At 44.4% G+C, this 23,388-nt stretch overlaps 1 protein-coding gene across 5 annotated transcripts in view; it reads left to right on the forward strand.

The window, feature by feature from the left end:
* Positions 1–23,388, forward strand: part of TIAM1 (TIAM Rac1 associated GEF 1) — a 537,211-nt gene that overhangs the window by 422,209 nt on the left and 91,614 nt on the right. For all 5 annotated transcript variants that reach the window (XM_069204046.1, XM_069204045.1, XM_069204047.1 and 2 more), the window contains 2 exons: positions 1,102–1,227; positions 11,208–11,316. In XM_069204046.1, the coding sequence (XP_069060147.1) occupies positions 1,102–1,227; positions 11,208–11,316 (235 nt within the window). The remainder of the gene's footprint in view (positions 1–1,101; positions 1,228–11,207; positions 11,317–23,388) is intronic.

Genomic DNA, 23,388 nt, shown 5'->3' on the forward strand with positions numbered 1-23,388 from the left:
AGTTTCATAATTCCATATCACCCAATCCATTGAACTACCAGTCTATTTCCCACAGCCTGACTCAGAAATATTCCCTCCACACTTTAGATGTTAAACGTGCATTGATGTTTTACATTGACAGAACTAAAGACTTTAGGAAAACCAAACAGCTCTTTGTAGCTTTTTTGTTACTTCACAAAGGCAATCCAGTATCCAAATACAGCATAGCTAGATAGATAGTGAAATGTATACAAACTTGTTATGCCAAGGCAAAAAGACAATTTTCTGTCACTCCCAGCAAGCACGCTACTAGGAAAAAAGCCTCTATGGCTTTTCTTAGAAACATACCCATAGCTGACATTTTTAAGGTGGCCACATGGTATATACCACATACATTTACAGAACATTAATGTGTGGCCATACTTGCACGCCAGCAAGCCAATGTAGGCCAAACAATACTAAGAACACTTTTCCAGTCAACTGCAACTCCCAGAGGCTAGCCGCCGCTTGCATGGGGGGCTGCTTTTCAGTCTTTGCAGAGCATGTGTATCTAGAGCCACACATTCCACTAAATGGAAAATGTTACCCAGTAAGCATCTGTTTGTGGCATGTAGTGCTGTAGATTCACATGCACTCTCCCTTCTCCCCAGATGCCTGTGGCCGTTTCAGTTACTTCAGTGTACTTATATTTAGTTGCACATATATAATTACATTTGCATGGCCATCTCTTTCTCTATACTTCCTCTATACTCCTTTTCTCACCCGCCTGCGGGAAAACAATCCAACAAAGGTGTCCGTGCCCATCTGCAGTATCACCGAGAAGGAGTCACTCGATCCATGACTCAAAAATGCTTCTTCGAAGAAAAACAACTTGCAACACTTGCAACGTGGCAGGATTATGCAAAGCATGTGAATCTATGGCACTACATTCCATAAACAGATGCTTACTGGGTAAGTACATTTTCCTTCTGACAAGCATGTCTACTTTTATTGGCTTGGGCATTGTGCTCAAATTGACATAATGTAATGACACTTTTGTCAATATCGTCCACCAATTTCTTTTAATTTTGCATTGAAACAGAATTTCTTGTATTGGTATCTGAGGTAATCATTTTCTTTCAGCTTGACGTCCTTTTTGGAAATCTTACTGAAATGGTAGAGTTCCAGGTGGAATTCCTGAAAACACTTGAGGACGGAGTGAGGCTGGTGCCAGATCTGGAAAAGCTTCAGCAAGTCGACCAGTTTAAGGTGAAATAAAACATGAATATTTAAGCTTACAGTTTCTGTCTCTGTGTATAATTTATTGTATTAACTAAGAGGCTCACACTGGATAAAATTATTTTAAAAGTAAGATATGTGCCACCTTAGAGCAGCCACCATCCTTCCTGTGTTAAGAAAGGCCAGACTAAATTAATAGATAATTCATTGAAACAAGACAATGGCTTTGGACACCATCAAGCTGGGGGTGCCATCAAAGCAAGAAGAATTAATATTTGTTTTAATATATGTTATTGACGCATCACAATATAACATAAACTGATCTGATAAAGGCTTCTAGCCATTGATTCCCTTACCTTAGACTATTCCTCAGGCATCAGACTTGATCTGAAAATGTTTTGTGAGCAGTACCCCTGCACTCCGGTAGGTGGAGTCCTTTGTCTCCGCGTGGTGTCGGCGGTGTCACCCACTCCAGAAGTGAGACGCACAGTGCCTATATAGGCGCCACCCCAGTGCACTGACATTAGTTCTTTTCTTTCCACACCGGTCAGTGGAGATCTGGAGAATAGCTACCCCCAGTCACTTTTTGGCTGACCTTTCTTCAACCCTTTTGTCGAAGATTGTTTAGACTTTGTCTCCTGGTGTCTCCTGGGTGGCAGGAATGTCCACAAGGAAGGCTGATTGCATGCCCTGTGGCACCTGCCACCAGAAAACATTAGTAACAAAACCACACCTTGTCTGCCTTTGGTGCCTCAAGCGTGACCATGAATCCAAGACCTGTGTCCATCGTTGCACCATGCACCACAAAGCCTTGAGGGTGCAGCCCCACAAGCTCCTTGCTGCTCAAAGTGCGATGCCACAACAGTCTCGATCCCAGTTGAGAGGAAGGTCCCAGGATCAATTGCAGAGCCATTCCAAGCACAGTCAAAGTCATCCAGGTGTTTGGGTAAGTCCCACAAAAGAAGGAAGAGCAAGAAGTCGAAGAGGTCTTTAACTTTGTGGCGTCCGTCAAAGTCATCTGACAAGACGAGAGAGCGCTGGCATTCGAGGCCTTGCAATGCGGTTACGCTTGTGCCTGGGCCATCTTTGTGCATCCTCAAGTTTCCAAGAGCTGAAGCAACCTCTGACCAACTCCATGAATTATTTGGGCCCTTCAGGTCATATTTGGGCAGCCCGTCCCTGATGGAGTGCCTTTGGCCCCCTGGCTCGGGAGGGACCACTACTGGGGGCAGAACTCTCGGGTCAGAGACTGTACCCTTTTCCTGTGGGCTAGGACGTGGCATGATTGGGAGGACCTAGCAGATGCCAGTGGACTGGATACCTTCCCAGTTACTGGTTTGGTTTCTCCTCCTACTATGGCTGCAAAGGAAGGAGCCTCATTTGCTAGACCTTCAGCTACCCACTGTGGCTGTCAAAATGAATGTCTTTACCTGGGTGCTTTAGCCAGGATTAACTACTTCTGAACGACTTCTGTTGTTTAACAAAGCCCTCATGAATGTCCTACTGGGGGCCTGGTCCAAGACTTGCACAAGAGCTTGTGTGAATAGGTCGATAGCTGCCGCCATCACCCTCCACCAGGGGACCCCGGTTTCCCCACAACCCACCCCACCCCGTAGAGGTGGGTGGTCCAAGTTTCCACCACCTAAGTAAATCCTGGCACATTCCATACCACGCTCCTGGACAAGGGAATCCAAGACCCTGGATACCTTGGGGAAGAAAATGTTCTCTTCCACCAGCCTGGCACTGCTGTCGTTGAACACCACATGCCTTTTGGAGCAATACTACCACTCACTCTTGGACTCTGTTGCGCAGGTGCTCAGAGGAGGCCTGAGCCATAGTCTCTCAAGCTGTTGCTGATGCGAGGCATGTAGCTAAGTTCACCATACAATGTGGTCGACTTGCTAGGCAGAGCTGATGGCTTTATAGTGCCATGGCTGGCTCACCACTGACTTTTTTGTGTATGTCCAGGACTCACTCATGGACATGCCCTTTGAAGACATTCATCTCTTTAGAGACAAGGCAGACTCAGTGCTAGAAACCTTCAAGAACAGAGAAGCTACTGCCAATTCCTTGGCCCTTTCCATGGTCCCTTGCCAATCACCATCCATGTTCTGCTCTTTTCGTAGCCACAGAAGGTGCTTCCAGACGCATCATCAACTGACCAGCTACCACAGCCAACAGACTTCTCAGTCCTTGCATGGCCAAGGACACAGCACCCCCAGGCCTTCTGGGTCAGGTAGCCAATGGTCGGGCAAGCCCACAACCGCCTCGGCAGCCTCCAAGCTCCTTTAGTTTGCTCTTTGACCACCATGGACACCCAGTGTGAGGCAGAATACGCCATCACCTGCACCACTGGAATTCGATAATGTCCAACCACTGAGTTCTCCAAATTGTCTAAAGGGGCTGTTACCTTCCTTTTGTGGCTCCCCCTTTCCCCATGCCATCTACTTGCAAAGGACTGACAGAGGACCACATCTCACTACTCCACCAGGAAGTGCAGGCTCTTTTTACCACAGAGCCTTAGAGGGGGTGCCAGCATCAGAAGTAGGCTGTTCTTATTCCCGCTACTTTCTGGTGCTCAAAAAGGATGGTGGCTTTTGTACTATATAAGATATACGTCCGCTCAATTTCTTCCTGAAAAAGGAGGATTTAAAAATGCTCATACTTGTTTAGGTCCTGCATGCCCTGAACTCAGAAGACTGGATGGTAGCTTTTGATTTGCAGGACACTTACTTCCACATTCCTTTCCTGTCTGCCCACAGCATTAACTGTCGTTCACGGTGGTCCATGACCACTTTGTTTATTGTGCTGCCTTTTATCCTTACTAGTGCCCCTTGGGTGTTAACGAGGGTGACGACGGTGGCTGCAGCTCAGATCAGGGGTTCCACATGAGGGGTTCATGTCTTCCCCTATCACAACAAATTGCTGTTGAAGGTTAGCTCTTCCCTGGCAGTCATCCTCTACCTCCAGACTATGGTAAACCTCCTGCACTTGAGGGGGTTCACTATCAACATGCCAAGGTTACACCTGATCTCTTATCAGATGCTCCCTTTCATCTGTGCTGTTCTGGACACTGCAGTTTTGGGCTTATACCCCCAAGTGGTGAGTCAAGGATATTAAAGCTATGATACTGATATTTCAGCCTTTATCCCGGATTTAGGTGAGACCGGCTCTGGGGCTGCTTGACCTCATGGCTTCCTGTATCCTGCTTGTGACGCATGCCCATTGGCATATGCAGACACTGCAGTGGGACCTGAAGTTCTAGTGGGCGCAGCACAGGGGGAATCTCTCCGACATGGTTCAGATGTCGATGGGCACTGCAAAAGATCTGTAGTAGTGGCTGATGAATCAAAGTTGGGTCAGTGGCAGACCCCTTTCTCTTCCCCAACCAGGACCAGACAGTAGTGACGGAAGCATCACTCCTGGTCTTGGGTGGCCAACTGCGAGAGGTGGAGATCAGAGAACTCTGGTCTCTAGTGGAATCCGCACTACACATCTTGTTGGAGCTCTGAGCAATCAAACTGGCATTGTAAGCCTTTCTCCTCTCCATCAAAGGAAGGCTTGTGCAGGTGTTCACAACAATATCACTGCCATGTGGTACTGCAACAAATAGGTTGGGGTGGAGTCATGGAACCTCTGGTAAGAGGCCCTGCACCTCTGGACATGACTGAGACTTTGGGACATTTTCCTGTTGGTTCAACATTTTGTGGGATCTCTGAACGCCAGAGTGGACAAACTCAGCCAACAATGTCTAGCGGATCACGAGTGGCGTCTCCAAACAGAGTGGTCCAAGGTCTCTTTCAGCAGTGAGGAGAGCCTTGGTTGGATTTGTTCTCAACTACAGAGAATGTGCAATGTCAGCAGTTCTATGCAATGGAGTTTCCAAGCAGTTCTATTTCGAGACTCTCTTTATCACGAGTGAAGCTCCGGCCTCCTGTATGCCTTTCCGCCAATATCCTCAAGATCAGGAATGACCAGGCCCAAGTCAACCTTATGGCTCTGGAATGGTCTCATAGAGTTTGGTATCCCGAGCTGTTGAACATGTCCATCGGTCCTCCAGTCAGGCTGCCCCTTCGGGAGGATCTCCTGTTGCAGCAGCAGGAGATGTTTCTCCAACCGAGTCTGTCAACGGTCCGCCTTTATGCATGGAGATTAACCAGCGACAGTTAACAGCTTGTGACTTTCTGCCTGAAATCTGCAATGTTATTTTGGAAGCTCAGTGTCCTTCCACCAAGACGGCATGCACTGACCGTTGGAGCAAGTGTGGTGTACAGACAAACAAGATGACCCTTTTTCGGCACCTTTTTCCCAAATGTTATGTTTATCCTCATCCTGGCCCAACACTGTTCTGCATTGGTGACCTTGAAATGTTATTTGTGTGCCATCTCTGCTTTTTGTGGCTGCCAAATTAGCCTTCCAGTTTCAAGTCCCCTATTGTAAATAGTTTCCTTAAAGGTCTTCAACACGTTTCCTTTAGCTCCCTTTGTTATGCCTCAATGGGACCTTAATTTTATTCTTACTTTTCTGATGTGCACTGCCTTTGAGCTGCTCCATAACTACCATCTTGGGCTTCTCACCATTAAGACTGCCCTCCTGGTGGTAATTACAGCTGCCCGGAGGATCAGTGAACTGCAAGCGCAGCTATCTCAGTCTCCATACATTTCTATTTACCCAGAGAAACCGGTCCTTTGGACCTGAGCATTCTTCTTTTCAAAGGTGGTCACCCCATTCCATGTAGGCCAGTCCATCAACTTTCTACCTTTTACGCTCTGCCTCAGCCCTGTGAGAAAGATGAGACTCTCCACCAGCTGGAGTGTTGTCGTTCTACCTTGACTGCTCAGGATCATTCCAGGTGAACTCTTAGTGGGGTATGTTGGAGCCAAGAAAGGGAAGGCCGTGGACAAACAAACAATCTCCCAGTGGATTGTGCTGTGCATAAGATCTGCTATGCATTGACAAAGAAGCAACCCCTGGAGGACTTGTGTGCTCACTCCACCAGAGCAAAAGTTGCGACCACTGCGTTAGCACGCTGAGTTCCAGTGCTGGACATCTGTCAGGCTGCATCGGGCACTACCTAGCTTTCCTTAAGCTTCCCCAGTATTAATTTGTTGCATTATGCAGAGATCACATAGGCAGTTGTGACTTTGAACTACTATCTATCTGTACATGCACCCATTTTCACATCTTTTAGCATTCATTATGTAACCAAAGTTGTGCAGCACAAATCCTTTTCTGGATTTCAAATGCTGTGCAAATATTCTGCAATCTAGTTGTCCTTGACTCTTTTTTGTTTTTTTTTGCCCCTCTGTATGGGGATTGTCCACCATCATTTGGTGGCAAGTCCATCCCATGTGTGACAACAAGGAAAAGAACACTGAAAAATACTGAAGGCCACAAGGAACATCGAAATCCAGGAGGCGAGCTCCCTTCGAGGAGTGGAACTTCATTTGCTTGGGTTACACATGGCCAGAGAATGCAGAGGAGAGAGAATAGTAAGAGATATGGAGAACACACCCTTCAAATTCTTTCCAAAATCCCACCATACATTTGTGCAGAGGGATCCACACGAGGTCCGTAATCTGTCTTCTGATGTATCACAACGCCAAAGGCTGTGAGACCTGCACCGAATTCCTACCGGAAATGTTGGGCCAGATTGAAGCAGCAATTTGCACATCACGCCATTACCCACCCCCAAAAGCCACAACAGTCTCTGAAGGACCACAGTCTCTCCAGCGACGACAAAGAAAACTTCGAAGAACTGAGCCGGCACAGGGTTGAGAGTCAAACATCGAAGGGAGTGTTGACGTCGAAAGATCAGAAGCCATGAGGAAAGCAGCGAGACACACCGAAAAGAGGAAGGCAACAAAAACCACGGAAGTCACCTTGGCGTCAGCCTCAAAACACTCAATGACCAAAAGCAGGCACAAACACAAAGAGCTGTATGGGTCCCAACCAAAGGACACTGATGGGAGCAAACCTTTCACAGAAAGCCCAGCGACAGAGGACAACCTGGAAGGGGAGGTACAAGCAAGTGGCTCAAATGACCAGCAACCCTGCCTCAGAACACCAGTGTGTGGAAGAATAGGAGGATTCCTCCTGGAATGGGGGTCAGTCACCTCAGACAATTGGATTTTAAACATCATAAAACACGACTACTGCATAGAACTCACCAAACCACCACCTAATGTCCCCCCTCAAAGATAGGAGCATTAAGGGAACAAGAACTCACACAGATGACGAAAGAGATCCAAGAAAACATTTAAAAAAGTGAGCAATAGAGAAAGCCCCTCCTAGAGAAACAAGCGGTGACAGTTACTCAGCATACTTCCTAGTACCAAAACAAGACTTAACACTGAGACCAATCCTAGACCTCAGGTACCTAAACAAATTCTTACAAATGCAAAATTGTAAAATGATAATGTGATCCTGCTCCTGAGAAAGGGAGACAATATGGCCACACTAGACTTGAAAGGCACCTACCTTGATATACAAATGAACCATAGGCATAAGAAATACCACAAATTCATCACGGACAGAGTACACTACCAGTTCAGAGTGATACCTTTTGCGATAAAATCTGCAGCAAGTGTGATCACAAATTGCCTAACAGCATTGACAGCACACCTGAAAAGGCAGGGTATGCACTTCTATTCATACCTGGACGAATAGTTGGTAGAGGCAAACTCACAACAAAATGCCACAGGGACATGCAGTCATCAGCACACTTCAAAGTCTTGGTTTTACTATAAACCGTGAAAAGTCATCACCGCTCCCGGGGAGGGTGAAGGTGGTCCTGGGGGCAGCATTGGACTTAAAGGCAGTGTGAGCATAATCAGTCCACACGAGAGTGTCAGCAATAGAGGAGCAAACTCTCCTCTACCGAAAGGCACATAATCTAACAAGAAGAACTCTCATGAGATGATGGGCATGATGGCTTTATGCATTCCCCTCACCACATGCAAGACTGCATATGCAACTTGTACAGGAATGAATCTGCAACATATGGTTGCAAGCCACGGGGAGGTGGAAGGATCTAAGGTTTACTGCATCAAGGATTCAGATGGAGAGAGAATGGTGGAACCCGCCAGACATGAGTGTAGGGAGCTTGACTCCCTCGGTAACCACAACAGATGTGTCCCAGTTGGGGAGCACCAACGGGGAATCTGAAGACCAGAGGTTTCTGGATTCCTATGGAAACTATGAAACACATAAACTGTCTGGAACTAAAGACTGTCACCCTTGCACTAAAATCTTTTCAGGGCGTATGAAGCTGCAAACAGTACTTATAGAGACTAACAACACAACTGTTCTACCTCAACAAATGGGGGGAACAAAGTCATTCACACTTTCCAAACTAGCTCAGGAGATATGGAAGTGGGCAATCCAGTGGAACGTGACACCTTCCCAGGAAGTGGAATACAGAAGTAGGCAAAGTGGGCAGGCAAGAGAACACCGCCCACAAACTGGAGATAAAGCTGGAAATACTGGACAGTATTCATGACGTGGGGAACCTGTTCGTAACCCCTGAAAATACAAAATGCCAAAACTTTGCTTCCAGGTTTCCACACCGCCAGTCCGAGGGGGATGACCTTTCGATAAGCTAGTCTGGGAGATTTGCCTATGCCTTTCCACCAATTCTCCTGCTCCCAAAAGTATTGGTCAAGGCCAGACAACCAGGAATTTCACTCTTATTAACCACCCCACAATAGGTCAGGCAGACATAGTATTCTGCTCTACTAGTGAAGGACAAATTGTACCAATCAAGGCAATTAAAGACCTGACAACCATGCATAACCGGACTGTGTGTCACCCAGAGCCAGCCACTCTCAACCTAGCGGTGTGGCCCCTGAACACCTATAGTTTGGGCACCTTCAGCTGCCTTCCAGGACAATGGAAGTCCTGAAGGAGGCAAGGAAACCAAGTACCAGAAGGTGCTACATGGCCATCTCTACTAAATACATCCACTGGTGGAGAGACAAAGAAAGGCACGATGCAAAGGCAGAACATGGGCAAAGCTCACATACCTTACACACCTACTAGACAGCAGCCTGATCTACACATCACAAAAAGTCCATATCGCCGCCTTAGTCATATATATCAGAGGTACAACAGGGAACAGCCTGTTGACACTACCAGAAATTAAAAGATTCCTGAAGGGATCAAAAAGAGTGGCACCACCAAGAACACCATAAGTGCCCATGTTAAACCAGACTACAGTACTCATACAGCTCATGATAGATCATTTAAACCAATGCACAGGACAGAAATTAAGTTTTTAACCCCAAGGACAGCATAACTAACCATCATGTCACTCCTAAGGGTCAGCGAACTGCAGCATGGACAGTCCTAGAACCATACTTTCAAATCTTCAAGGACAAAGTTGTCCAAGAACGAACCCACAGTTCCTATCAAAGGTGCTATCACCTTTCCACATCAAACAGAACATCCAACTACCTGCCTTCTTTCAGGTCCCATAAACTCAAGCAGAGAGGGGACTTCATACCTTGGACGTATGAAGAGCACTCATGCACTACCTACAGGAGACAGCAGCAATCTGGAAGGAGAACCAGCACTTAGTCTGCCTTTCCAGGGCAGGCGTCGGTACACAAGGGAACAATTGCGCTGTGGATACTGGAAACTTTTAAAATATGCCTTGCAAGGGCAGGGAAGACCTTACCCACATGCTCCAAGGTTCACTCGGCCAGGAAAAATAGAGCAGCCTTAGCATTCCTAGCAAATGTTCTACTTGCCAACATTTGCACTGCTGCAACCTGGGCATCTCCACATACCTTAACAATGCATTTCTGTGTGGGCATCCATTTGAACAAAGCACAGGTGGGACAAAACGTACTATGACACCTATTTGCAGAATCACCCAGATTTCAACCCATCCTTCCCATGACTCCAAACACTGCTACATAACCAGATGCACAGCAGTTGAATCCAGAAAATGATTTATGCTGCAAAACTAAATGGCTGTTTATCAGTAGGAGTAGTTTTGCAGCCTGAAGTCTTTTCTGAGTTCACATGTGACCTGTCTGCCTTCCTGAAAATGAGGGGACAAAGCAAATGGGGGAGGAGAACAGTGGCTCAAAGCACAAGGAAATTCACAGAACACATAAAGAGCAAGAGAAAAGGAGAAAAAGAAAAGAAGCAAAAAAGAACAAAAAAAACATCTATCTGAATATGTCGACGATCATAGAAACTTCCAGGGCACCATCTGACATCACACAAGGGATGAACTTACCACCAAATGGTGGTCGACAATGCTCACAAAAAAAGAGACAGAAAAAGGACAAAACACGATTTCGGACCCAACCAGTAAATGGCAGAATAAATGCACAGCGTGTGGATCCAAAATAAACTTCAGGCTGCAAAACTACTCATACTGGTCAGTAACCCTTTCCTTAGATAGTAGGGCAACTCCTTACACCATACCTAGTGTATCACAAGTAAGAACATGATGTGAAACTGAGAACTGAATTTGATTTGTGGGAGCTTAGGAGAACTGGAGCCTCTGCATAGCCACAGGCATATGAGGGCTTCAAATATGGTATTTCAAAACATTAATTATGTAAACCATGCTATTTAATCTAGGGCAAAACTATCAATGCAGTATTACATTGAAAGCAGCAGAACAAACAGACACAATACCATCAGGGTTTAACATTGAATGATAGGCAAAGACAGGATCTTGTTAGTGACAGAGAGATTAGAGGAAAAGTCAATGAGAGGACAGGACACAACCTAGGTGGTGATCACAAGAGTAATGTGAGTAGGTGGGCCATAGTAAAGCCAAATAGATATTTAAGGTGGAAATATTAACAATAAGCACTAACTACATTTAAGGCTGTTATGAATACACGTTTGAAAGTAGTGTGTTTTTGCTGCTGTGTCATGTTTTAACGACTCCTAATATTGGGTAGACTAGCAGATGTACTTTTGCAGGAGAAAAAATGGTTGTATGGAAAACATATATTTGTGTTTTATTTTTATTTATTTTTTCTTAGAAAGTCTTGTTTTCTCTGGGTGGATCCTTTCTTTATTATGCCGACCGCTTCAAATTGTACAGTGCCTTCTGTGCCAGCCACACAAAAGTTCCAAAGGTTCTGGTTAAAGGTGAGAACAGTTAAAGGATTATCACATTTCTGTGCTCGTAGATGCTGCTTTTTCTCTAGTTTTTCTTTTGTTGTGGTACACTTGATTAGTGTTTGTAGTTAGTCATAGCCCTCAAATGAACTTCATTTCTGGTCCAACTGGAGGTTGGTTGGGTCTCTGCCTCTGTGGCCCCTTCTTCAAGGGAAGGCAAGACAGGATATATCAAGTAACACAGCAGCGTGAAATGTAATCTTGGCATTAGGTGACTGCTGCTAAAAACCCAGAGCACTGTTCCTGAACAATTTAAACAATACATCCATGAAGAACATTTAAATGAAATAGTAAAGAAGATGCAAGCTGTGTTTTTATGAATGTTTACATTTTGTCTCCTACTTTTAATTGCATTTTTTTCTGTGGCTCCATGAGAAGGGTGCGTATCTATGGACATTTCTACATAGGACTGTACCAAATGACCACTTGCTTATCAGGATAGTTTTTTTTATTTTTTTATTGACTTTTCTGCTAGTTCTGTTTTTGTCAGTATTTTGTGATTTTCCTCTTAATACATTAACCCATACTAGAACATTGGAATGTTGAGAGCTCCATTGGAGACAATAGAGTGCTAGGGGCTTCTGATCGCTGGTAAAAGCCCAGAGTCTCAACATTCCAATGTTTTTTCTTCACAGCAGCAGCTGTGAACAAAAGTCTCTCGGAGCCCGAGGGAATTTCAGTCTCTCTGGCTCTGTGAGGCCTTTGTTTTATTTATTAAAACATCTCCCCTCTAGTGGTGGAATGTGCTAATAGCTTTATAGACCTTTGTATCTGGACTATACTGGCCATTAATGTCCCACTACATTGTTAAACCCTGGAGTGGGCTTTTAAAGGCTTGTAGCCCACTACGGCAGGATCTAAGGCTATATTAACCCATTTAGTCTAATCATTTTCCTTTTGCAGCAATGTAATATAGCCTTATAGTCTGCCATAATGGGCTATGTCGGCAATTAAAGGCCCGCTCCAACCTTCGGTGAGGGCCTTTAACAAGGGAGTTGGACTTTAATGCTGGTTTAGCGCAGCTACAGGAGGGCTATAAGGCTATTAGAACATTCCGCCACTAGAGGGCAGAATGTTCTAATAAATAAAACAAAGGTCTCACAGAGCCCAAGAGGACTGAAATCCCCTCTGGCTCTGTGAGGCCTTTGTTCACAGGCAACAGCTGTGAACGACAACATTGGAATGTTGGAGCTCCGGGCTTCTACCAGCCATTAGAAGCCCAGAACAATCCATTGTCTTCAATAGGGCGCCAAACATTTCTGATTACTAATTAGAGTAACTAACTGTTACTAATATAGTCCTGTCTCAGTTGTCGCCTCTGTACTGTGATTACTCCCTTGTGTCTGATGTGAGCTATATCTGAATTATTTTTCATATTTTGTACTAGCCTCTTCTACTGAAATACCATTCTATGTGTCAAACAACTTGTCATAAAGTTGAAATGTGCTATTTTACTTCTGAACCCTTTTTTCCTTCAAGAATTCATACCCAATGACACATTTGTCTAGAATCGTGCTCCTCTGAAAATTCCACACCACATTTTCTATAGTGTTATTTCCCTCGGTTATTTAAATGTCGTTATCACATCTTGCCTGCTTGACCACTGACCTCTTTCAGTAAAACCTGAGTGGTTATGTAAATGATATCACAGGCCCTTTGACCTTTACTGACAGCAAATCAAGTGATGTCATGCCTTTTAGTACATAATGACTTCACAGGGCATGATATCACACACTCTTTAACTCTAATTAAGTCACAGGTAGAAGATTCCAAAATCATACAATGCTGTTAACTTGATACACTATATCAGAATATTACTCCGCAGATAAAAGGCAGTTAATTTTATCTCACATTTAACCATATTTGTGGTTGTGACCCCTAAATGAATTTCCTGCCATTGTCTGTTCTTTCACACTTATTCGCTGGCCCCTTTGGGAGAGTGGATGCACACACGCTCCTGTTTCCTATCACCTGTGCGTAGAAAGTTAGTTTTTACCCCTTATGAAAGTTGTAAAACCTAAGGGTATTTCACAAGTTTTGCTCTGGAGGTGAAAGCTGCTGATGTTTGACCCAAGGAAACCCCCATGTGACCACACTGTGCTTTGTAGTGTGGAGATCCAATTTACCTTAGTCCTTGTGGAGATATTTTCTGGTTTTGGTTATTATACTAGAAGTGGAAATCATTAATGATTAACACTGGGTGAACACAACTGGCATCTTCTGCTGGTGAAGGGTTCTTTGTAATCTGACAGTCCTATGACTCCTCACTCTCTTGTCCCCATTTGAAGTCAGAGGTAATTTGACATAACAAGATTTGCACACTTGATCTTTTTTTATACATTATCTTTTATGGACTCTTGGAAAAGTAACACACCCCAAGAAATGAAACGTAATGGTAGGGTGGGCTCCAGTTTGGCAGTGCTAAAGCTTTGCAGGTCAGGCAGAAATGCTCTTGGTGTGTAAACTGGGGATCATAAACATTTCAAAGCAGGGTTCGTCCCTTGTGGGATGGAAGAATCTTTGTCAAGCTGGTGTTGGACTGGCTGAAAAATTAGACCTGAGGCAACATGCTCAGAAACCCCAATATAAATATAAACATTGCTGTTCACAGTGCTTCAAGCAAGTTTGATTTTACATGTATGAATACACTTCAGTACCCCAACTTCCTTTAGTATGATCATGAGCAAGGCCATTGATGTTAGATTTTTATGTCTAATTAGTATGGTATATTGCATAATTCCAGCAAGCCAACCATCCCAGCTTACTTTCTAAATATAAACTTTTCTACCAGAAAAGAAATTAATGCAGATATGACTGAGGTAGTTTGTATGTCATGGAACAGTTATTCTTAAATCTCAAACGTCTGGTGTAATCGTCATACAAACCCTGCCACTGGTCATAAGGACCTTTTTTCATCCACAATGACAGAGTTCTAGTAGCAATCATTTACATTCATTTCCATAACGGTGAAGCCAATGTGACTCCACAGAAAAACAACAGAGACTCATAGTAAGTTTAAAAGGCATTTATTAACAAAATTTAGTCCGGTTAAAGTAATTAGTAAAACAGATATTTAGATCTTAAGCACTGTCAATACAAATTTAAATGATCATAAAGCCAATATTTTATCATGAGAAAGAGCATAACAGGAACAAGTATTACATAAAGAATACAAAGTATCCAGAGTGTGTTCCGTAAAGAAACCCCTAATCTAAATTAGTAAAACAGATATGTAGATCTTAAGCACTGTCAATACAAATTTAAATGATCATAAAGCCAATATTTTATCATGAGTAAGAGCATAACAGGAACAAGTATTACATAAAGAATACAAAGTATCCAGAGTGTGTGCCGTAAAGAAACCCCTAATCTAAATTAAGAAAGGATAAACCAGGAGAAGGCATTTGTTTAAGCGAGAAAAGTTTGGTACCAGCTTCAGAAAACCAAATAAAGGTTTCTGGTGAGACATGAAGCCCTTTCACTTGGGCAGCAGAGATCAGCAGAGAAAAGAAAGGTGTTCTCAGCTCAAAGTCAGCAAGCATTTCTGCTCTTTAGTCTAAGCAACACACAGTATTTTAATACAACAAGAACACTTGTTTGCAACATTACAGCTTGTTCCCACTTTCTACAGTGAATCATTTTGCTCTAGACTCTAGGAGCAAGGGAATAATCCACACACGGCTATGAGCTTGAATTGTTACACTGGACAGACTGTTGGGTGCAGTTGGCTTTTCACAAGTTGCTTTCCCATCCTGGCATCTTCTCCCCCTTCCATGTGAATCTCACTATTGGTTGTCTACTACATAATAAATAATTGTTCATTAGCTAATGAAAGGCATTTGGGAAAACATCATATGCAGTGAAAAAAACAGCTAACGTATTAAACAAATGGAAGTGAAATGTGCAGACCTTTTCACCTAGATCGTGAAAATGTGATATTCAAAATGGCATTAATATAAAACCAACTTAAGTGGTACAACATTTTAACTCAGGTGCTGCTTTTAATGGTAAATGCAGCCACCTACTGCAGATTATGTCATTAATATGCAAACTATGTTTGAGAATGTAAAACACAATTGCTACTGCATTAATTATGCAAACTAAAAAATGTAACCCTTAAAGATTACATATTTCAGATCTGCTAAAGCAGTACTTGAAAATTTGATCCTGAAAATTCTAAGATGCACTCTACTAAAACTGAACTCTGCTCCTAATCACACTCCCAGAGGTGACACTAAATCCTCTGCTCACTCACTCCCTCTGGTTTTTCTCAGTTTTCCCGAATGCTTTAGTTTTGCACATAGTCCAGGGTTATAGATTTGGGGGTAGCAGCAGGAAACCGCATTATTATGGTGAGAATGTATAGCTGTACAAAATTCAGGGAAGCTTCACAAACGTAAACAATTAAAAAAAACATTTTGCAAATATTTTTCTATCCAATAACATACATACCACTTGTTTGAAAGTTAATAGTGAATGCTTTTCCTTTGTGGGCAAGGTAAATGATCATCACATATTCCTCCATGTGGAGAGAAAAACTTTAAATATAGAAAAGCACGCTTCTGTGCTGCCCTGTACCATTTGTTTGATCTTCTACAGTGGATTTGAGAGGGTCATCATGTGGGTCTGCTGTGCCATTAAAAATAAACAAATATCTGTTTAATTAGTAACAGTATAATAAAGTCACTTGTGCCTCTTAAGAAACTGAAAGTGCTGGTGATGCCTTGCAGAATCCATTGTACTATATTGAAACAAGGTTTCCAAGGTAAGCGTAGGTCCATCCTTATATATTTTGTCCCACAGCTTTGTTTGAGTACTGAAATCACAATTCTTCTCCAGCACTTCCCTTAATAGGTATTGAATAGACTATTGTGTCCCCCACTTAGTCATGAAATATTCAGTATTTTAGTGTAGTGAAAAAGCAGTTCCTATGTGTAGGAAGTTGGCTCTGTATGTGCTATTTCAAAGTAAGGAATAGCATGCACAGAGTCCAAGGGTTCCCCTTAGAGGTAAGATAGTGGCAAAAAGAGATAATACTAATGCTCTATTTTGTGGTAGTGTGGTCGAGCAGTAGGCTTATCAAAGGAGTAGTGTTAAGCATTTGTTGTACATACACACAGGCAATAAATGAGGAACACACACTCAGAGACAAATCCAGCCAATAGGTTTTGTTATAGAAAAATATCTTTTCTTAGTTTATTTTAAGAACCACAGGTTCAATTTCTACATGTAATATCTCATTTGAAAGGTATTGCAGGTAAGTACTTTAGGAACTTTGAATCATTACAGTAGCATATATACTTTTCACATAAAACACAAATAGCTGTTTTAAAAGTGGACACTGCAATTTTCACAGTTCCTGGGGGAGGTAAGTTTTTGTTAGTTTTGTCAGGTAAGTAAATCACTTACAGGTCACAGTTTTGGGTCCAAGGTAGCCCACAGTTGGGGGTTCAGAGCAACCCCAAAGTTACCACACCAGCAGCTCAGGGCTGGTAAAGTGCAGAGGTCAAAGAGGTGCCCAAAACACATAGGCTTCAATGGAGAGAAGGGGGTGCCCCGGTTCCAGTCTGCCAGCAGGTAAGTACCCGCGTCTTCGGAGGGCAGACCAGGGGGGTTTTGTAGGGCACCGGGGGGGACACAAGTCAGCACAAAAAGTACACCCTCAGCAGCGCGGGGGCGGCTGGGTGCAGTGTGTAAACAAGCGTCGGGTTCTCTGTAGGTTTCAATGGGAGACCAAGGGGTCTCTTCAGCGGTGCAGGCAGGCAAGGGGGGGGGGCTCCTCGGGGTAGCCACCACCTGGGCAAGGGAGAGGGCATCCTGGGGGTCACTCCTGCACAGAAGTTCCGTTCCTTCAAGTGCTGGGGGCTGCGGGTGCAGGGTCTTTTCCAGCCGTCGGGACTTTAGGTTCAGGCAGTCGCGGTCAGGGGGAGCCTCGGGATTCCCTCTGCAGGCGTCGCTGTGGGGGCTCAGGGGGGACAACTTTGGTTACTCACGGTCTCGGAGTCGCCGGAGGGTCCTCCCTGAGGTGTTGGTTCTCCACCAGTCGAGTCGGGGTCGCCGGGTGCAGTGTTGCAAGTCTCACGCTTCTTGCGGGGATTTGCAGGGCTCTTTAAGTCTGCTCCTCTGTAACAAAGTTGCAGTTCTTTTGGAGCAGTGCCGCTGTCCTCGGGAGTTTCTTGTCTTTCTTGAAGCAGGGCAGTCCTCTGAGGATTCAGAGGTAGCTGGTCCTTGGGAAAGCGTTGCTGGAGCAGGTTTCTTTGGAAGGCAGGAGACAGGCCGGTAGGTCTGGGGCCAAAGCAGTTGGTGTCTTCTTTTCTTCCTCTGCAGGGGTCTTTCAGCTCAGCAGTCCTCTTCTTCTTGTAAGTTGCAGGAATCTAAATCTTTAGGTTCAGGGGAGCCCTTAAATACTAAATTTAAGGGTGTGTTTAGGTCTGGGGGGTTAGTAGCCAATGGCTACTAGCCCTGAGGGTGGGTACACCCTCTTTGTGCCTCCTCCCAAGGGGAGGGGGCCACATCCCTAATCCTATTGGGAAATCCTCCATCTGCAAGATGGAGGATTTCTAAAAGTTAGAGTCACTTCAGCTCAGGACACCTTAGGGGCTGTCCTGACTGGCCAGTGACTCCTCCTTGTTATTCTCATTATTTCCTCCGGCCTTGCCGCCAAAAGTGGGGGCCGTGGCCGGAGGGGGCAGGCAACTCCACTAGCTGGAGTGTCCTGTGGTGCTGGAACAAAGGGGTGAGCCTTTGAGGCTCACTGCCAGGTTTTACAGCTCCTGCCTGGTGGAGGTGTTAGCATCTCCACCCAGTGCAGGCTTTGTTACTGGCCTCAGAGTGACAAAGGCACTCTCCCCATGGGGCCAGCAACATGTCTCGGTTGTGGCAGGCTGCTGGAACTAGTCAGCCTACACATATAGTCGGTTAAGGTTTCAGGGGGCACCTCTAAGGTGCCCTCTGGGGTGTATTTCACAATAAAATGTACACTGGCATCAGTGTGCATTTATTGTGCTGAGAAGTTTGATACCAAACTTCCCAGTTTTCAGTGTAGCCATTATGGTGCTGTGGAGTCCGTGTTTGACAGACTCCCAGACCATATACTGTTATGGCTACCCTGCACTTACAATGTCTAAGGTTTGGCTTAGACACTGTAGGGGCACAGTACTCATGCACTGGTGCCCTCATCTATGGTATAGTGCACCCTGCCTTAGGGCTGTAAGGCCTACTAGATGGGTGACTTATCTATACTGCATAGGCAGTGTGAGGTTGGCATGGCACCCTGAGGGGAGTGCCATGTCGACTTACTCGTTTTGTTCTCATCAGCACACACAAGCTGGCAAGCAGTGTGTCTGTGCTGAGTGAGGGGTCCCCAGAGTGGCATAAGATATGCTGCAGCCCTTAGAGACCTTCCCTGGCATCAGGGCCCTTGGTACCAGGGGTACCAGTTACAAGGGACTTACCTGTAACACCTATTAAGTAATTGTTCATTGTTTTTTTTTTTTTTAAGGACACGCAGCGGGTTACATGTTTGCAATAATAAAGAGGAAAAAAAAAGAAAAAAAAGAAGCATAAATACATCAATATTGTCGTACAGGTGAAGCAAACATTCTAAACAAGAGTCAATGATAATAGTTTCTACTCTTAAGAATCTCATAAATTTACTTATATAGTCGGCACGTTCTCGGGGCCCAAGAGCCATACGGAGAGAGGTGCCCAAGCTCTAGTGAATCTTTTACAGGCCGCTGCTCCTTTTAGTTCATGCAGGCTATTCTCCAGGTGATACATAGATAAGAGTTGTGAAAACCATTGATTGAACCGTGGGGGATCAACATTACGCCACAGAGATGCTATGCAGTTACGAAATACTGACATTGCTATGAACAGAAAGTATCTATCTCGACTATTGCAGACTGAATGATCAACTCCCAGTAAAACCATTTGAGGTGTCAGATAGATAGACTGTTTCAAGATTTTCTTCAATATATCGGATATCCCAGTAATCAAACTTCCCAGTTTTACACACTGAAAGAACATATGACAGAGATCTGCTTTCGGGCAACCGCATCGTGGACACATAATTCCCGCCGTTTTGCCCCAGCTCGCAATCTTAGCAGGTGTATAATATAAATTATACAATACCATAAAATGTTGAGCTTGCGGGCCAGCAGACACTAAAACAGTCCGTGCCATTTCCATAGACTCACAAACCTCTGTCTCTTTAGCTCCAACCCGTGCTTCCCATTTTTTAACCAATGTCGCCAGGTCATCTTGTATAGAATTTAAAAGCAGTGGATACAGGTTTTTAATACCGCAGCTAGTGGGGTGTTGTGAGACTTCCATTAGCTTAATCTTATCCGTGTGCCAACCTTGGGTCATACTAGTTAGTAAAAAGGATCTAATCTGTAAAAATTTAAAAAAGTCTATTTTGTCCAGCGCAAATTCCGCACTCAGTTCCTCAAATGATTTGAGGTGGCTGCCAGAGTGAAACAAGTCCCCAACTTTGTGAATACCCCGATTACTCCACCTCAAGCAATAGTGGTCTTTAAATATTGCTGGAAGCGTGGGGTTAATCCACAAGGGAGTGTAGTGGCAGATTCGTCCTATACCTATCTTGCGCTTAACCTGGGTCCATGCCTTAAATGCAGCATAAATTACCTTAAATTTAACCTTTTTATAGTAGCTGGGTTCCAGAATCCGCAGGAAGACTGCGTCTGCTTCTTTGCCCAGAATCAGGGTATATATCGAAGGGAGAGCATCTTGCCCGGGTCTATCCGTAACATAAAGTATCTGTGCATACTGAAGCACTGCTGCCAAATAATAAAGTTTAAAATTGGGAAGTGCCCACCCCCCTTGCTCTCTTGGGAGAGTCATATAATGGAAGGCCCGGCGCGGTTTTGTATAGGACCAAATGAAGCTATTAACCAATCCCTCTATTAATTTAAACCAATCTTGCCCAATCTCTAGGGGGATTGTACAGCGTCCCATGAGTGACAAGTGTAGATTGTTAATGCGAGCGAGATCTTTCCTAGTCTTTGTTAAAATTGGGCCCATGTTTATTTTCACCACTTCGTCAAGGTTTGCTGTAAGTTTAACACCTAAATATTGTACCTGTGTCAGCACCCGCTCGTCCTTAAAATCTACTGATTCATTCACCAATATTTGGCATTTACTCTTGTTCAGCAAATAACCAGATCTTTTCCCAAACTGCAGGGCTTCCTGCTCTATTTCCAATATAGCAGTCCTGGGGTCCGTGGTCACCACCGCGATATCGTCTGCATATGCTAAAATCTTAGTACACCCCCCTTTCAATGAGACTGGCATGATCCGACCATTCCGGATCATTTTCCTGATCAAGGGATCAATATATAGTGCAAAAAGCAGTGGTGAACACGGGCACCCTTGTCGCGTGCCTCTCTGAATATTGATTGAGGACGACTTTAGCCCGGCAACTTGTATCGTAGCCGTTGGGTTTTGGTAAAGCTGTTGAATTGCCTTGACAAACCCGGGACCGATGTTATTTTTACGCAGGACAGACCATAAAAAGGGCCAATGGACCCGATCGAAGGCTTTTTCCGCGTCTAACAAGATTACTGCCATGGGAAGCCTGGCTATTGCACTAACATCAAGTAACGTAATAACTCGTCTTATATGATCTGCCGTGCTTTTCCCCGGGATGAAGCCATGCTGCCATGGAGATACTAAGCCTGAGATTACCAAACTCAAGCGGCTAGCAAGTATTTTAGCGTAGATTTTGGCATCGCTGTTAATTAAAGAGATTGGGCGATATGAACCAGGCTGAGTGGGTTCCTTGTCCTTTTTAAAAAAAAATACTATCTTAGCCTCCCCACAGGAGGCCGGTTGAGGAGCCCCTGCTTGTACTTCAATAAATAAGTTAAGTAGCTGTTTACATATCTCCACAAAAAAAATCTTTATAGAATTCTAGTGGAATTAGATCCCCCCCTGCCGCCTTCCCACTTGCCAAGGCACGAGTTGCTACATCCAATTCCTCCAATGTCATAGGTGCTTCTAAAGCTGCCTTATCTTCCTCTCTTAACTGACCTGATATCTCATTGCCCGCGGCATCGATCCCTTCCTCTTCTTGGGGCTGTTCTACCTGGGTATATAATTTTTGATAGAATGGTCTAAAGACTTCCATAATCTCAGGACCGTTGTGTACCATCCGCCCTTCTTCATTCACTAAGCTTTTAATACTCCCAAATACCTGCTTTTGTCTTATTCTTAAGGCCAGCTGTTGGCCCACTTTCCCGCTATACTCATAGCATTTCTGACGGTATACTAAAAATTTTGCAGCAGCCTTATCCATGAAAATCTTGGCGGCTTCTGCCTTAATGATATTCACATCACACAGAATGTCTGAAATATCTACTCCACTGCGGATCACTTCCCCAAGTTGCTGCTCAGCTTTAACCAGCTTTGTCTGAACTAATTTTAGCTGATCCGTGCGTATTTTCTCCTTTCTTAACCCATAACTCAGGGTTTCTCCTCTGACAGCAGCTTTAAAAGTATCCCAAACTATCTGACAAGAAGCAGAACCCTGATTTATCTTAAAAAATTCAGGGATCCATTCCTTCATGGATCAGCTAATAGTGTCCTATCAAATGTCCAAGATCTCAACTGCGGGCCCTCTCTCCCTGTCTCCATAGCCAAAACCAATGGGTTGTGGTCTGATATAATTCTAGGAAGTCTATTGACCCCTATTTGGTTTTGTAGAGAGGCTGTCACAAAAAAGTAGTCTAACCTGACTAATTTCTTATGAGGAGCAGAGAAAAAGGTGGACCCTGAATACTGCGGGCAACACAACTGCCAGACGTCGATCAAGCCATGATTAATGGCCAATGACTGAAGTGCCCTAAAAACTTTGTTTTTTCTACCCAGGTAGAGTGTTTATTCCTGAATGGGTTCTTTACTATCGAAATGTATATTGAAATCTCCACACATTATGATAGGTGTTGCCCAATTCGTAAGTTCTAAATTAAGCCAATCCAGTATCTCTGGATCATCTGTGTTAGATCCATAAATAGAACATAGAGTGAACCTCAGTCCCTTAGCCGAGCATTCCAACAGAGCAAGCCTGCCAAGATTATCAGCAAATTGTTTATGTATAACCAGAGTACTGATCCGAGTTAATATAGCTACCCCTCTAGTGGTTGTGTGTTGTCGTGTAAAAACCGCTAGCTTCCACCCATAAAACTCCATTAGCTGCTTTTGTGTACCTGGAATATGTGTTTCCTGCATACAAATAATATCGACATTCCATGACTTGAAAACCTCTCCTACAAACTGCCGCTTCTTGTTATTATTGAGCCCACAAACGTTCACTGTGGCGATACGTATTTCACTTTGCTGTCCCATTTTTATGGATGCTGATCCTTCTAGTTCCCCTGTGTGCCTTGTTCGACTTTGCTACTTTCACACCCTGACACCTTTTCCACTGATAAGAGCCATCCCCGCACCCCCTGCTGCGTGTCCCATTATCCTTTTTGTCCCTGTGACCCCCCACCCTCCTCTAACCCACCCCCCAACCCTTACCCCTACAAATGGAATCGCCAGGCTTCTGAGCCTGTAAGATGGTAATTGCCAGTCCCGTTAGCCCACCCATACGTAAAACACCTTCACACACTTATGGCTTGCCAATCAATACACGCGGCCCCTCATCTTCACCCTCCCGATCAAAACCCTTAACCGATAGATGTTCAAAAAAACACCCCAATCAGTATCACATACATTTACATATAAACAACTATTCACGGCAGTCCCTCCCCCCCCCCTTCTCCCGTACCCCCTGAACTTGACCGGTTTTCAGCTGCTGTACATATTCCCCCGCATTAATTTCTGAAAGAAAAAATCTTGTAGTTGTTTTGTAGACAACTTTTAGACGTGCAGGGCTTAGCAAGTAGGCTTCCGCCCCCAACTCTTGAAATTGAGCAATCATCTGCCTAAGTCGCCACTGTCTTTCTACAGTGGCATGTGCGAAGTCTGGCCTACTAAAGAATGATACACCTTCCACCGTCACCTTTGAGTTGGGGC

This window comes from Pleurodeles waltl, chromosome 8, assembly GCF_031143425.1.
Source record: "Pleurodeles waltl isolate 20211129_DDA chromosome 8, aPleWal1.hap1.20221129, whole genome shotgun sequence".
NCBI classification, from domain to species: Eukaryota; Metazoa; Chordata; class Amphibia; order Caudata; family Salamandridae; genus Pleurodeles; species Pleurodeles waltl.